We start from the raw sequence: 17,349 nt of genomic DNA, 5'->3' as shown, positions 1-17,349 counted from the left end.
TTTTAAATTTGTATTTATTTTTTACATTACACCTGTAAGGGGCCCGATGGTCCCCAGGGGCCCGGTTGGCCCCCTCCCATTTTTTTTTATATTTTTTTTGCATTACACATGTAAGGGACCCAATGGTCCCTAGGGCCCCTTACAGGCCCCCTTCCGTTTTATTATTTAATTTTTTTTTGCATTACACCTGTAAGGGGCCCGATGGTCCCCAGGCCTCCACCCCCTTCCCCCAGCTCTATTCAGAACCAAAAAAATGCTTTAGGTTGAAGCAGGCTTCCTCTTGAACTTACCTTCTCGCTAACAGCTGGGACTTTGTCCCCGATGGAGAAATGAGGCTGATTTGCAGGTCTCCTCTTCGTGGATGAGATATGGTGACTCTGACAACAACATGCTCCAAGTATGCCACATGTTGCGCACTGTTATCTGCGCACGCACTGGTCTGGGTTGTAGTGCGAATCAGCTGATCAGCTCTGATGAACCTGTAGAACGGTATACACAGGTGAAAAGCTTCCATATTATAAACAATGAAAACTGACATTTTATTTGGGGGGAAAAAATGTTATGCATTGTATGCAAAGCTTGTGGTAAGCTTTGCATACAATGTATAATTAACATGGCAGCACACTCTAGTGCAGTGATGGTGAACCTCGGCACCCCAGATGTTTTTGGAACTACGTTTCCCATGATGCTAAACTGCACTGCAGAGTGCATGAGCATCATGGGAAATGTAGTTCCAAAATATCTGGGGTGCCAAGGTTCGCCATCACTGCTCTAGTGTCTGCTAGAAGTTAGTGTAGGCAAACTATTGACTCACATTTAAAGCGGAGTTCCACCCTAAAAATAAAAGTGGATGTAAAACCGAAATAATTTATTTTTCGTCACAATATAGAGCAGTGGTCTCAAAGTACCGGCCTGCGGGCCATTTGCGGCCCGCGGACCAGTTATAAATGGCCCGCAGGCAGGGTGGAAGTGAGGGCCATCTGGAGCTGGAGCCATCTGGTGGTGAGCCGTTGGTATTACAAGTTATTACCACCAGATGTGAGCTGGCGCCATCTGGTGGTGGCCGTTGGTATTACAAGTTAAGAATTACAAGATAAACAGCAATTCTAATGTAATTTTTCACTATTTTCACTGCCATATTCTTCCCTCTAAAGAAAACCCCCAAACATTATATATATATTTTATCCTAACACCTTAGAGAATAAAATAGCGATCGTTGCAATACTTTCTGTTACGCCGTATTTGCGCAGCGGTCTTACAAGCGCACTTTTTTGGGAAAAAATTACACTTTTTTTAATTAAAAAATAAGACAACAGTAAAGTTATCCCCATTTTTTTTAATATTATGAAAGATAATGTTACGCCGAGTAAATTGATACCCAACATGTCACGCTTCAAAATTGTGTCCGCTTGTGGAATGCCGACAAACTTTTTTACCCTTTAAAATCTTCATAGGCGACGTTTAAAAAAATCCACAGGTTGCATGTTTTAAGTTACAGAGGAGCTAGAATTATTGCTCTCACTCTACCAATCGCGGCGATACCTCACATGTGTGGTTTGAACACCGTTTACATATGCGGGCGCTGCTCACGTATGTGTTCGCTTCTGCGCGCAAGCTCGTCGGGACGGGGTGCGTTTTCTGGCTCCTAACTTTTTTAGCTGGCTCCTAGATTCCAAGCAAATCTGTCAAACCCTGACTTACACCAGTGCTGGTGGTAATAATGCGCTCGCTGACACCAGTGCTGGTGGTAATAATGCGCTCGCTGACACCAGTGCTGGGGGTTAATAATGTGTTCGCTGACACCAGTACTGTTGTTTTTGAAGTTTGAAAGTTTGCATGCGGCCCCCCATGGCATATGAAAACTTGTCGTGGCCCTCAGGTAATTTGAGACCCCTGATATAGAGTATAAGATTTCCCATCATCTGTGCCCAGTCTTGCCACACAGAGTTAAAGGAGTTGTAAAGGATAAAATGTTTTCACCTTAAAGCGGAGTTCCAACCACAATTAGCATCTTTTAAATGTATGTCCTTTCATCCTGCGTTTTTATATTATAGATCCGGTCACTTACTATTTTACAATCCGCCGCCGATCCGCATAGATATTCAAAAAAGATAGTTTATAAAACTATGTCCACACCGTTGTCATTTTGCTTGTGGGCATTGTGAAGCCTACAAGCACTTACTTCCTGGAAGTCTTGGATGGGGAGTGATAATTGGACAGCGCACTGCATCCTGGGAAATGATGACACACATTTCCCAGGAGCATTAGAGGGAGATGATGTCAGAATCCTAGGTGATTTCAAAGGCAGATTTCGTGGGAGCGCATAGCAACAGGCATTTCAACAGACTCAAAACAACACATTTTAACTCTTCCCCATCCCCATAACATCAGCGCTTACCTTGGCCTTCGGTCTGAGGCTCCTATACAGACATGTTGTGATGGCACGGATTTCCATTTCTTGGCTTCAACGACCATAGCTTCGGCATCCACCAATCCAAAGCCATAAAGATGGCTGACTGAAAAGAATAAAAGTCTGACAAATCTGGTCTTTCACTATAAAATACAGACCACCCCCAGGCTTTTATGTAGATATCAGCCACAGTCTCCATTATGGTTTTATCCTCCATTTGAAACCCTATGCCGGTGATGGTGAACCTTGGCACCCAAGATGTTTTGGAACTACATTTCCCATGATGCTCCACTACACTGCAGAATGCGTGAGCATCATGGAAAATGTAGTTCCAAAACATCTGGGGTGCCAAGGTTCGCCATCACTGGCAGGGCTGTATTTTGGCCTAGGCCGGCACTTTGCGGGGGGCAGCGCCCCCCCTGCACAAAAACATCCCCCTGACCCGTCCTCCCGAGTCCCGGCTTCCGCGGCCTCCTCCCGGCTCACATACAGCCTCTGAGGTGCCTGACCAGTGCAGAGTTATTTGCAGCCTTGCGGTGCGCCGGGGTCTGGGAGCCTGGATGTGTCTTCTTCAGAAATCCCGCCCACTGCTTCACCATGCAGCGTGACATCCAGCCCAGACTCAGGTAGGAGGACACCATTGTAAGGGGAGAGTGGGGAGCCGAAGTGTATGGCAGCCAAGGAGTGAGTGTATGGGAGGGGGTGGAAGGCTGTGCAGTCTCATTGTTTTGTGTTTGGAGGACTGGTGGCAGCCTTGTTTTTGCTGGGACTTGTAGTCTACAGATGATAGGGCAGGGTCTTAAATAGGAAGGGGTGTGGCTTTGACAGGAAGGGTGGGTCGTATTTAAATTAGGGGGTGCATGAATTTAGTCAGGCCTAGGGCAGCACAAAACCTAAATACACCACTGATCACTGCCCTATGCCTTTCTATGGGCTAGTGAGGCCACTTGTGTATTTGGTGGTCAATATGGAGGCAAAAGCATCGGGGGGAGGAGACAACACCAAGAACTCATAATCAAGGTTGTGGGAGAACCGAAAGCTTGGGTTGTATGGCTATTTTGGCACACTGAAATAAAACAAGTGTTTGGCACCTGAGGGTGTCTGCCTCGTGAACTTCAGGCCACCTCAAGTCGGCCATTGATGGTTTGACTCTTGGCCAGTTCGGAAGGCCAGTTCAGAAGGGACGAGCCAAGATTCAAACTATGGGCAGGCAGAATGTACCGAAGTCGATTCTAAGATCAACTTTGTTACAACCAACATGTCGGATTTTCGGTATGTGATTATTACCAATGGCTATAGCCTCAACATTGACTGTGTTGATGGGGAAATCTAGTGATTTTCTTTATTGCAAGCTGTGGTTGCAGGAAATAAAAATCGCATCATCTATGGCTGGCTTCAGATGGTATGATGTGGTAAGACTTTAAACTCAACACTTACCCTGAACAGTTTTTAGAAAAACAGAAACGTCCACAGTACAAGTAAATATTCACCCGAGTGAGTTGTTCTAACATTTTAACAAACTGCCTATTGCTGCACTACATGACACTTCACTTTCTTTACTGGGTTCACACACAGGAGCGGTGGGGGAAATCGCACTGCATTCCTGTTCAAATCGCATGCAATGCTTTTCAGTGTGATTTGCGCCCATTCAATTTGTTTTGACGCAAATTGCATCGCAGAGCATCAGTACTCGGTATCAGCAAAAGTATTGGTGCTCGTTAGACATGTGCAATTCGCTTTGCTACGAATTCGTATTTCAATGAAATTAAAAAATCTAAAAGACCGAAAATCCAAAAGACCGAAAATCCAAAAGACCGAAAATCCAAAAGACCGAAAATCCAAAAGACCGAAAATCCAAAAGACCGAAAATCCAAAAGACCGAAAATCCAAAAGACCGAAAATCCAAAAGACCGAAAATCCAAAAGACCGAAAATCCAAAAGACCGAAAATCCAAAAGACCGAAAATCCAAAAGACCGAAAATCCAAAAGACCGAAAATCCAAAAGACCGAAAATCCAAAAGAATGAAAATCCAAAAGAATGAAAATCCAAAAGAATGAAAATCCAAAAAATGCAAAAGAGCGAAAATCCAAAGATGCAACATATGAAAATCAAAAAATTCAAAAAGACCGAAAATCAAAAAATCCAAAATACTAACAATCCAAAAAATCAAAATTCCAAAAAATCGAAAATCCAAAAGACCGAAAATCCAAAAGACCCAAAAGACCGAAAATCCAAAAGACCGAAAATCCAAAAGACCGAAAATCCAAAAGACCGAAAATCCAAAAGACCGAAAATCCAAAAGACCGAAAATCCAAAAGACCGAAAATCCAAAAGACCGAAAATCCAAAAGACCGAAAATCCAAAAGACCGAAAATCCAAAAGAATGAAAATCCAAAAGAATGAAAATCCAAAAGAATGAAAATCCAAAAAATGCAAAAGAGCGAAAATCCAAAGATGCAACATATGAAAATCAAAAAATTCAAAAAGACCGAAAATCAAAAAATCCAAAATACTAACAATCCAAAAAATCAAAATTCCAAAAAATCGAAAATCCAAAAGACCGAAAATCCAAAAGACCCAAAAGACCGAAAATCCAAAAGACCGAAAATCCAAAAGACCGAAAATCCAAAAGACCGAAAATCCAAAAGACCGAAAATCCAAAAGACCGAAAATCCAAAAGACCGAAAATCCAAAAGACCGAAAATCCAAAAGACCGAAAATCCAAAAGACCGAAAATCCAAAAGACCGAAAATCCAAAAGACCGAAAATCCAAAAATTTAAAAAAAAGAAAATAAAAAAAAAAGCAAAAGAGCGAAAATCCAAAGATGCAAAATAACGAAAATCAAAAAGACCGAAAATCCAAAAGACCGAAAATCCAAAGATTCAAAAGTCCAAAAAACCAAAAATCCAAACATGCAAAAGTACGAAAAATCAGAAAATTAAAAAAAAAAAATGTAAATATGAATAACTACAATTTATTATAGGTATTGGAATTTTCTTTCAAATTTGGCTGTAAGTGAACATAAATTATACAAATTTATCCGAAGTTACAAATTATCCAAAATAATGAATGCCACATCTAAACGAATTCAAAAGAACGAAAATCCAAAAATTCTAAAGAAGAAAAATCTAAAAATGCAAAAAAAAAAAAAAACACGAAAAATCCGAAAATTAAAAAAAACAAAAATGTAAAAATCTGAATAACTATTAATTATAGGTATTGGAATTTCCTTTCAAATGTGGCTGTTGAACATAAATTCTACAAATGTATCTGAAGTTTCGAATTAAACAAATGGAATGTAACAAATTAATAAAAACTTGAAATTATTATTTATTATTATTAATTCATTAAATTCCATTTGTTTAGATGCGGCAAGCGTTATTTCGGATTAATTCGTAACTTCAGATAAATTCGTATTCATTCACTAACAGCCAAATTTGAAAGGAAATTCCAATATCTATAATTTAATAGTTCGTTATTAGTTATTTTGGATTTTCTAATTTTTAGATTTTCGCTCTTTAAAATTGTCGTTCTTTTAAAAAATTGGCGTTCAAAAAAAATTGTTAATTGGCCTTTCGTTAATTTGGATACTTCCGAATTCAGAATGTAACGAATTGCACATGTCTAATATTTACTTTGTGAGTCTTATAACATTTTAATAAACTGCCTATCTCTAATCACACCGCAGAGTATCGGTACTCGGCATCAGCAAGCACTTGACCAAAAGTTTTGATACGCTCCAATAAAAAAAATGTCCTTTCATATTTGGCTGTTAGTGAACTTAAATTATACAAATTTATCCAAAGTTACAAATTATCCGAAATAATGAATGCCACATCTAAAATGAATGGAGCGTAACGAATTCAAAAGTTCTAAAAGAATGAAAATCCAAAAATTCGAAAAACAAAAATCCAAAAATTCACAAGAAAAAAAAATCTAAAAATGCAAAAGATCTTTGGAAAAATCTAAAAATGCAAAAGAACGAAAAATCTAAAAATGCAAAAGAACGAAAAATCTAAAAATGCAAAAGAACGAAAAATCCAAAAATGTAAAAACAAAAAATGTAAAAATCTGAATAACTATTAAATTATAGATATTGGAATTTCCTTTCAAATGTGGCTGTTGGTGAACAAATTTATCTGAAGTTACGAATTAAACGTAGGGAATTAATAATTTTAATAAAACAAATAAAAACTTTAAATTATTATTTATTATTTCATTAAATCCCATTTGTTTAGATGCAGCATTCGTTATTTCGTATAATTCGTAACGTCGGATAAATTCGTATGCATTCACCAACAGCCAAATTTAAAAGGGAATTCCAATACCTATAATTTAATAGTTTGTTATTAGTTTTGGATTTTCACTTTTAGAACTTTTGTGGTTTTAAAAAATTGGTGTTTGGAAAAAAAAATATTAATTGGCCTTTCGTTAATTTGGATAATTCGCAAATAATGAATTCAGAACCTAACAAATTGCACATGTCTAATATTTACTTTGCGAGTTATAACATTTTAATAAACTGCCTATCGCTAATCACACCGCAGAGTATCGGTACTCAGCATCAGCAAGTACTTAACCAAAAGTATTGGTACGCTCCAATAAAAAAAAAAACGGTCATGGTGTAACCCCAGAGGGGGGCGGTAAATACAACTGTGGTGTTTTCCAGTAGTGTGAACTGGCCCTTACACTAGATAGAAGGTTAAGAAAAAGTTAAACAATTTAGTAGCAGATTATGGGCAGACACCTGTAGCAGCCGAGGAATGTGCAGCGTTCTAGGATTTTAGTAACTGAAGCCGAATGCGCTCGCTCTGACCCCCTCAGCGGCCACACATTGAGATCTTTGGAAAGGCGAATGTTTTATCAGCTGAAGCTTGTGTAACATGAACACAACTCCACGGCCGAGAATTATGTTAAATATCCTCCCTAAAAAAATAAAAAAAAATCGTGGATCACGTTTCACTCAATTAGGTCAAAAGAGTTCAATGAAAAGCACGCTGAAATAATCCAGGGAGGAGAGCCAAGCGGTCTTTGGGTAGAGCGCAGAATGAGACGCACATAATGCCTCGTACTACTAATCATCTGGCTTTCTCTGACCTTTGCGCCCGGCTCCATTTGTTCTCCAGTCGGGGGCCCGGAGGTGGACAGATCGTGACGTCTTCACCAGGAGATGTTGGACGTCTCTCCAGTTCAGCATTGGGCTGCATTAAAAAAAAAAAGCCAAATGAGGTCCCGAAATAGGAATTATTAATGCAACCAACCCTCTTCCAAATAAACAAATTATAGTATAAAGTGATAACACCGAATACTAAAAAGCTACATTTTGTAAAGCTTAACGTGATTATAAAGTCTTGTTTTTTTCCTATAAAAATAATAAACATGTTATACTTGCTTGCTCCGCTGTAGAGGATTTGCACAGAGCAGCCCGGATCCTCCTCTTCTCGGGTCCCTCTTCTGTGATCCTGAACCCTCACTCCCATTCAGTGCCCGCACAGCAAGCAGCTTGCTTGGGGGGGGGGGCACCCAAGCTGCGTCACAGTTTGCTGTGTCTATACAGACACAGAGCCCCGACCTGGCCCCACCCCCTCTCCCCCGATTGGCTAGCTGACTTTTACAGCAGCGGGAGCCAATGGCGCTGCTGCTGTGTCTCAGCCAATCAGGAAGGGGAATCTCGGAAGGCTGAGGGACTTGTGGACATCGCTGGACAGAGAGGGACCTCAGGTAGGTATTAGGGGGGGCCGAGGAGGGCTGCTGCACACAGAAGGCTTTATTTTTTCTCCTCAATAAAAAAAACCTTCAGGGTATAAATGATGTACCGTACATACTCGAGTATAAGCCGAGGACCTAATTTTACCACAAAAAAACTGGGAAAATGAATTGACTCGAGTATAAGCCGAGGGTGAGAAGGCAGCAGCTACTGTAAGCGGAAAAGAGGGTCAACAATGCCCATTTGCGGCCCGACCTCACCGTGCCCATTTGCGGCCCGACCTCACCGTGCCCATTCGCGGCCCGACCTCACCGTGCCCATTCGCAGCCCGACCTCACCGTGCCCATTCGCAGCCCGACCTCACCGTGCCCATTCGCAGCCCGACCTCACCGTGCCCATTCGCAGCCCGACCTCACCGTGCCCATTCGCAGCCCGACCTCACCGTGCCCATTCGCAGCCCGACCTCACCGTGCCCATTCGCAGCCCGACCTCACCGTGCCCATTCGCAGCCCGACCTCACCGTGCCCATTCGCAGCCTGACCTCACTGTGCAGCTCTTCAACTCCCCCATGGCAGGATCCAGTTGGTTCCCCCGGCACCTTTGCAGCCCGACCTCACCGTGCCCATTGCAGAATCCGATCTGTGTACCCGAGTCTGACATATTCATACGGCAGCTGTGCAGTTTTAAAAACTCACCCTCCTTGTGCTGTTCCGTGATAGGCTGAACACTCCGTTTCCCAGAAATCACTGTATTCAGTGTTCCGTCTATCAAGATCGCCCTCTCGTCTATCACGAACGAGAGGGCGATCGTGATAGGCGGAACACTGAACACAGTGTTTGAACACAGGCAGAACACTCGGTTTCCCAGCAAACACTGTGCTCAGTGTTCCACCTATCACGATTGCCCTCTCGTCCGTGATAGACGAAAGTACGAGAGGGAGATCGTGATAGGCAGAACACTGAACACAGTGTTTGCTGGGAAACCGAGTGTTCCGCCTATCACGGAACAGCACAAGGAGGAGCGTGAGTTTTTAAAAAACTGCGCGGCCGCCATCTGAATATGTCACGGGCCCGGGCACACAGATCGGATTCTGCAATGGGCACGGTGAGATCAGGCGGCAATGGTACTGACTCGAGTATAAGCCGAGGGGGTAATTTTCAGCCCAAAAAAAAAGGGCTGAAAAACTCGGCTTATACTCGAGTTTATACGGTAAACCTGCTCTCTAGGAACAAATCTGCTTGCTTCTGCTCTATAAACTTATGAAATCTGAGTGACAGGTGGTCACCTTTATCCCAAAGGTTTTTAATAAGGGTCTCCAAATTACGTCCCTCCCGCCCAACTAAAGATTTCACCTGGTCCTCATCTAGGGTCAGTGGAATATCCTCAATGTGCAATGATTGAGGTCTGCAGAGGCTGCTTATAGGCTCCACTTCTAGCAACCAATGACTTGCCCCCAGCATTCAAAGGGGCACAGAACTTCCTCCATCCCAACTTGTTCTGCCCTGCTGCTACAGCCACGCTGTCCGGGCCGGACTGGGAATAAAATCCAGCCCCATAGCACTATTATACCAGCGCAACATCATAACGTCATTATTTTCTTGTTCATGAAAGGGAAAACAATACATTTTAAAAGCACATTTGAAGAGTGTATTATATGTAGATAAGACATATGAAATCACATAGGGCTTTATATATAAAAGCAAATTCCAGTTAAAAGTGGTAAAAGTGGTCAATCACCAAGGGGGACCCCAGGAACTCAGAACGTGGAGGGGGGGGGGCACCTTCCGCAGAAAGAATACACCAAGGTAAGGGGGATGGGTTACTGATATAAGGGGGGAAACCTTTCCGTGCCCCCTTACATCAGTGACCCCCCTCGGACTGGCATAGTGGCGCTGTCACTGACCTCCTCTCAGGTGCACTGTGCAGGGCTCAGTCAATCGGCTCCAGCTGAGTGGCTCTGGTTTTCCTATAGTCTCCTCACCACAGTACACACACATAAGTCTGGACTTCTCCCATGACCCCCACATCCTGGCGCTGCTACCACTCTTGTCTCCTCTCCAGACTCCCTCAGGGACTGCAGACATGATTCAAGAGCTCAATGCAGCCTCACCTGTGCCCATCAAGTGCAGCCTCCCCTGTGCCCATCAAGTGCGGCCTCACTGTGCCCATCAAGTGCGGCTTCACTGTGCCCATCAAGTGCGGCCTCACTGTGCCCATCAAGTGCGTGAAACTTGGAGGTTTTACATCAGAAACACGGACCATTACATGCAGAGTTCCTCAAGGATCGCCCCTCTCACCTGTACTCTTCAACATTTACATCCGCCCGCTCCTCAAAATCATCAGCAAACAGGACCTGCGCTACCACTTCTATGCGGACGACACGCAGCTTTACCTTCGAATCACCAACAAAAAAGACCAATTTCAGGAACTAGGAAAGTGCCTTACACTGATCGACAATTGGATGACTGAAAGCTCCCTCAAACTCAACGGATCCAGAACAGAACTACTCACCCTTCACGCAAATAGGAAATCCATTTCCAGGACCACATGGACACCACCCACCATCCTCGGACAAACCATCGCGCCAAGCAATAAAGTCAAAAGTCTCGGAGTCATCTTTGACGCAGACATGACGATGGATGCACAAATAGGATCAGTCGTCAGCGGTTCTCATCATCTGCTCCGCATACTACGTAGACTCATCCCCTTCATCCTGGAAGAGGACACAGCAGTAGTGGTTGGAACAATCATCAACTCACGACTCGACTACGCAAATTCCCTCTACTTAGGACTACCGAAATACCAGATTTCACGTCTAGAAGTCATCCAGAACACGGCAGCCAGACTGGTAAAAAGCCGCGGGAACCAATCTCCCCGGCCTTGAGGTCCCTCTACTGGCTGCCCGTACAGGACCAGGTGACATTCAAGACTCTCTGCCTCACCCACAAATGTACACAGGGAAAAGCTCCTCAATACTTAAGCGAGAAAATAAAAACCTACGTCACCAAGCGCGTGCTCCGGTCAACCAACCAAAACCTTCTCCAAATCTCGCTACAAATCTAAGGGAGAACGTAGATTCTCGGTCCAAGGACCACGGCTCTGGAATGCTCTACCCACGACCATCCGCTTGGAAGAAAACCATCAGGTTTTTAGGAAAAAACTGAAGACCCACCTCTTCTGAAAGACCTGTACAACTCTGGATGCCAGCGCCTTGAGGCGATTAAGTTCGCATTTGTTGCGCTATACAAGTTTCTCACTCACTTGCAGCCTCACTGTGCCCATCAAGTGTGGCCTCACTGTGCCCATCAAGTGCGGCCTCACTGTGTCCATCAAGTGCAGCATTACTGTGTCCGTGAATGCAGTCTCACTGTGCCCACGAATGCAGCCCCTTATGTGCACCATGTCCCAGTCTGCAGTCCCCGTCTGTGGGAAGGTGTGTTGATGCTCGGTACAGTACCTTCCATGACAGCAGGACATCCATGATGGCCAGCAGCAAGCAGGGTCTGTTCTCGTTTTGGATGGGGACAGTGCTCCTTCCAGAGGATCTGTTTGCTGTGAGATGGAGTGGTCCCTGGCCACCTGCAGCTGTCCTCATTTTCCAGCCCCAGTCAGCCCTGTCCTCTGGTCCTGGGGAAGTGGAGAGCACTGGTGGGGTTGGAGAGAACATGGGGTGGGGCAAAGAGCAGGGGGAGTGGAGAATACAGGTGTGGGGAACCCTGGAATTTCTCAGCCGGGGGGGTCTGTGGAACCCTGGAATTTCTCAGCCGGGGGGTCTGTGGAACCCTGGAATTTCTCAGCCGGGGGGTCTGTGGAACCCTGGAATTTCTCAGCCGGGGGGTCTGTGGGACCCTGGAATTTCTCAGCCGGGGGGTCTGTGGAACCCTGGAATTTCTCAGCCGGGGGGTCTGTGGAACCCTGGAATTTCTCAGCCGGGGGGTCTGTGGAACCCTGGAATTTCTCAGCCGGGGGGTCTGTGGAACCCTGGAATTTCTCAGCCGGGGGGTCTGTGGAACCCTGGAATTTCTCAGCCGGGGGTCTGTGGAACCATGGGGTTCCTCGAGCAATGAGCAATTTCTGCATTCTTCCCAATGACCAGAAGTGTAAGGATCATTCTTCCCACTGATCACCACACTAATGTATCATGAGTTGTAGATATAGTCATTTTTAGCAGGGGTTCCCCGAGACAGAAATTGTATTTCAAGTGTTCAGCTGTGTTGAAAAGGTAAGAAAGGCTGTTCTAGGAGGGATCCCACTGATATGGTATATGCATAGTTACATTGGTCCAATTTAACCGTGTATAAAATATCCATACCTGGAATTCTTCTTTAACTTTAGAAAACCAGGCAATCGTGAATTGTCAGTTTCTCTGCAGAATAGCCAAATCTACATTATTATACTTCGAAAACCAACAAAAAAATAAGGCAGTTTAAGCAATTTCCTGGTTTTTATAATGACTGGCTCATTAGTACTTGCACGCTACTGCTTCTTGGAAATGAGCATTGCTGACATTCAAACAGGCGACTGTTGGCATTTCCATGCAGGTCGTCTTTCTGCCAATTAGCGAAGGGAGGTGGATACTAAGGTTTATTGCTTTTTACTGAAAAGCATGTCTTATGATTAGAGTCAATTCGCGATTATGGACACGTAATTTTGCCCTTAAATTTTCTCAAATTAAAAACAAAACACGCGGAGGATTGGCAACAAATTTGGCCTACAGCAGCTTCTTGTCTATCAATAGAACGCTTTCAAAATCCGCAGTAAAAGGTCTGACAAGCTGGTATATGGTCCCATCTCCATTCCTCACATTCTGGTACGTTATTCAGAGTTTGTGTTGCCTATCTCCTCTCACTAAATCCCAAATTAAACTGGCCACGTGCATGTTTTTGGCTTACAGTCTATAGCCAAAGCTCGAACACAGCATTTTGCGGAGGTTCAGCAATGCATAGACTCGTTCTTTGTTAAAGAGGTGGTTCACCATATACATTTTTTTTTTCTAGCATTAAATTAAGCATAGTAGCACGAGCTACAGTATGCCTTTATTTTTTTTGCCCCATACTCACTGTGCAATCCTATAGTGAAGATTCCGACTCCCCGCGGGGAATGGGCGTTCCTATCCAGAGGGAAGATGATTGACGGCCGGCTCTGGCGCGTCACGCTTCTCCGGAAATAGCCGAAATAGGACTTGGCTCTTCACGGCGCCTGCGCATAGTCTGTGCGCAGGCGCCGTGAAGAGCCGAGACCTACTCCGGCTATCTTCGGGGAGCGCGACGTGCCATAGCCGGCCGTCAATCAGCTTCCCTCTGGATAGGAACGCCCATTCCCCGCGGGGAGTCGGAATCTTCACTATAGGATTGCACAGTGAGTAAGTGGCAAAAAAATAAATACAGGCATACTGTAGCTCGCGCTACTATGCTTAATTTAATGCTAAAATGTTGTTATTGTGGGTGAACCACCGCTTTAACTTGAGACTGACTGGCATACCTACAAAAAAAATATTTTATAGTCTTCCCTAGCAATTAAAAATGTCACTTAAACCTCGTACACACGATCGGACTTCCAACTGACTTTTCCGTGGATTTTGCTCCAAAGGGCGTAGTCCCGTGAACATGGTATGCATACACATGACAGAATTTTTTCAGCCAAACACGAACGTAGTGACCCAATAGATGTACTACGTGTTTTTTCTGCTCTTTAACGCCACCCCTAGGGGAACTTCCGCAATTGTCTGATCTTTAGTATTGGTTCTGAGCATGCGTGTTTGTACTTTGGACTTTAGTCCGATGGACTTGTGTACATACGACCAGATTAGCCGACGTAGGACATTTGTTCCCGGAAAGTTTGTCTGTTCTCACAGCGAACATTTGTCCGATGAAAAAGCTTGTCAAGAAGGGAGCTGCGGTGGCTCAACGCGATTGGCACTGCGCTGACAAGCCATTCACCTCTGCAACTAGGGGTTCGGATCCCGGTCTCGGCTACATGTGAATTGAGTTTGGTGGTCTCAGCCCGGCTCCCGGTGGGTGTGCTATGCGAGGTAAGCCTGTGCTTAGTACGCCCACCCCCCTCCCACAAAAACCACCACACTTACACGCACTCGAAATTGGGTTAACTTGCACGCACTTTGACCACGCAGTCTCTAAAAAGAGAGGCGAAGGACTAACGGGGCTGGTTGAGCTGGCTAGATCCTCTCACTCCCTTATAGGGAGTCCCTCTGCTCCGTTGGGCTTCAAAGCAGAGCAGGTAGGGCGGGCTATGTGGGAGGACCCCCTCACACACCCGCCATTGCCACCAGGGCAAGGAGAAAGGTGGCAGATTGTCTCTGGGGGAGGCCTGCCTGCTCCCAACTCCTGCAGCCCGGCTCCTCTCTCGAGTACACGCACAAAATACAGTTTAAAAAAAAAAAAAAGAAAAAGCTTGTCCGATGGATCGCACACGTGGTCTTATTGTTCGCTAAAACAGGTCCGTCAGACATTTGTTGTCAAAAAGTCTGATCGTGCGTATGGGCCTTTACTTATAGACCTCCAATCTTAGAGAGGGACCATACTCTCTAATCCCAATTGTCAATGCATCTACCTATGAGATTCTGTAGACCACAAATCGGCTATCTGCCCAGCAGGTAAGCTACCACAGGAGTCCCTGAAACCATGATTTTTCTCAGCTCTTTTAGAATTTACTACTATGAGGCTAGGTTCACACTGCTGCGAATTCAAAATCGCGGTAAAATCGCGATTTTGCCGCGATTTAAGAGACATCTGTGCAGGGTTTAATGTAAATCGCGGCCCGAAATCGCAAAAAGTAGTACAGGAACTACTTTTTGAAATCGGTGCAGCGCCGCAGATGCAGGCGTCGCACCGATTAGGACAGTGCCATTGCAAACAATTGCCGGCAAATGCCGCCGATTTGAGATGCGATTTGACATGTGAAATCGCATCTCAAATCGTACCAAATCGTAACCAGTGTGAACCTGGGCTGAACAAGGAATTTTACCTTAACATTTTCTCATCCATATTCTTAATTTAAAAACAAATATCAGCCGAGGAGGATTAGCAACAAATATGGCCTACAGCAGCTTCCTGCTCTATCAACATAACCTTTGCTGAATCGGCATTTAAAGTTCTGGCCAGTTGTTTCTGTATATTAGTCGCATCCGGACTTCCGCACATACTAGAAAGAGATGGAAACATGGCAGAGGTTGCAATGCTGGAGGCGACTTGTTGCATATCTGCGGAAACCTGCTACAATTTGGGCAGATTTTGGACCAGGACTGTAAGATCTCGTTGGCCTTGTTTGGATGTCTTCCTTCAAGAGATCCTTGTTTTGTGATCTTACAACTCAAATCCCCTTCTCTCACTAAATCCAATTTTAACTGGCCACTTGCGTGTTTTTGGCTGTCAGTCTGAGAGACAAAGCTTGGGGGCAGCAACTTGTCCAATTTGCGGAGGTTGAGCGTTGCATAGACTCATCCTTTGTTAGCAGGAAATCTCACCAGCATACCCACAAATAATTCTTTATCATATGGACGTCATGGATTCCCTACCACTTGAAAAAGTGTTACCTCCTTAAAGACCTCCAATACCAGAGAGGGAGGCAACGTGGAGACTTTTGCCACCTATCCTCCCTTTCTATTTACCACCTTTTCTGTCTCTTATCTTTGCAACATCTTTGCCATTCCTCAGTCTCTCCACCCTCTTGTGATTCATCTTCTCTGCTCCTATCTTTTTATACATAATCCCTATGGTCAATGCATCTACCCTTGATATTCTGTAGACCTCAAATCTGCTCATCAGGCAAGCCACCGTAAGCTTCAAACGTTGAACTGCTGCAGGGGACGTTTTGCATATCTGGGGGACCTACTCCATGTTGAGCACAATTTGGACCAGAGTGTTCAAGCTCTTGTAGGCCTTGTTTGAATGGCATCCTCCATTAGATCCTTGGTTTGTAGACATGTGCACAATGAAATATTTTGTTTTGGAATTTCGTTCTCGTCCGAAAAATAGTTTTTTTTTTATATTTACGGTCGAATGCTCCGCCCACAAGCTATAGTAGAACTCTAATGTTGCATAACTAGTAATAATTATATTAATTATTATTACTAGTCAACCAACATTAGAATTCTTCTATAGCCTCTGGGCAGAGCATTTGACCATAAATGTCCAAATCTTTTCCGTCTTCTCCACGTCAAATCTTTTCCGTCTTCTCCACGTCAAATCTTTTCCGTCTTCTCCACGTCAAATCTTTTCCGTCTTCTCCACGTCAAATCTTTTCCGTCTTCTCCACGTCAAATCTTTTCCGTCTTCTCCACGTCAAATCTTTTCCGTCTTCTCCACGTCAAATCTTTTCCGTCTTCTCCACGTCAAATCTTTTCCGTCTTCTCCACGTCAAATCTTTTCCGTCTTCTCCACGTCAAATCTTTTCCGTCTTCTCCACGTCAAATCTTTTCCGTCTTCTCCACGTCAAATCTTTTCCGTCTTCTCCACGTCAAATCTTTTCCGTCTTCTCCACGTCAAATCTTTTCCGTCTTCTCCACGTCAAATCTTTTCCGTCTTCTCCACGTCAAATCTTTTCCGTCTTCTCCACGTCAAATCTTTTCCGTCTTCTCCACGTCAAATCTTTTCCGTCTTCTCCACGTCAAATCTTTTCCGTCTTCTCCACGTCATATCTTTTCCGTCTTCTCCACGTCATATCTTTTCCGTCTTCTCCACGTCATATCTTTTCCGTCTTCTCCACGTCATATCTTTTCCGTCTTCTCCACGTCATATCTTTTCCGTCTTCTTCACGTCATATCTTTTCCGTCTTCTCCACGTCATATCTTTTCCGTCTTCTCCACGTCATATCTTTTCCGTCTTCTCCACGTCATATCTTTTCCGTCTTCTCCACGTCATATCTTTTCCGTCTTCTCCACGTCATATCTTTTCCGTCTTCTCCACGTCATATCTTTTCCGTCTTCTCCACGTCATATCTTTTCCGTCTTCTCCACGTCAAATCTTTTCCGTCCCTCCACGTCAAATCTTTTCCGTCCCTCCACGTCAAATCTTTTCCGTCCCTCCACGTCAAATCTTTTCCGTCCCTCCACGTCAAATCTTTTCCGTCCCTCCACGTCAAATCTTTTCCGTCCCTCCACGTCAAATCTTTTCCGTCTCTCCACGTCAAATCTTTTCCGTCCCTCCACGTCAAATCTTTTCCGTCCCTCCACGTCAAATCTTTTCCGTCTCTCCACGTCAAATCTTTTCTCT

At 44.3% G+C, this 17,349-nt stretch overlaps 1 protein-coding gene across 2 annotated transcripts in view; it reads right to left on the bottom strand.

The window, feature by feature from the left end:
- PCSK6 (proprotein convertase subtilisin/kexin type 6) overlaps positions 1–17,349 on the bottom strand; it is a 314,800-nt gene that overhangs the window by 71,846 nt on the left and 225,605 nt on the right. The window contains exons 10-12 of one of the 2 annotated variants that reach the window (XM_040342313.1): positions 7,510–7,613; positions 2,399–2,516; positions 291–479 (exon numbers count right to left, since the gene is read on the bottom strand). In XM_040342313.1, the coding sequence (XP_040198247.1) occupies positions 291–479; positions 2,399–2,516; positions 7,510–7,613 (411 nt within the window). Of the gene's footprint in view, positions 1–290; positions 480–2,398; positions 2,517–7,509; positions 7,614–17,349 lie in introns of those variants that run through there. The other variant, XM_040342314.1, reaches the window with a different exon arrangement.

The sequence above is a fragment of the Rana temporaria genome, chromosome 3, assembly GCF_905171775.1.
Source record: "Rana temporaria chromosome 3, aRanTem1.1, whole genome shotgun sequence".
NCBI lineage: Eukaryota > Metazoa > Chordata > Amphibia > Anura > Ranidae > Rana > Rana temporaria.
Note: the sequence above shows the minus strand (reverse complement) of the source record. Positions and strands in the feature narration are given on the sequence as shown.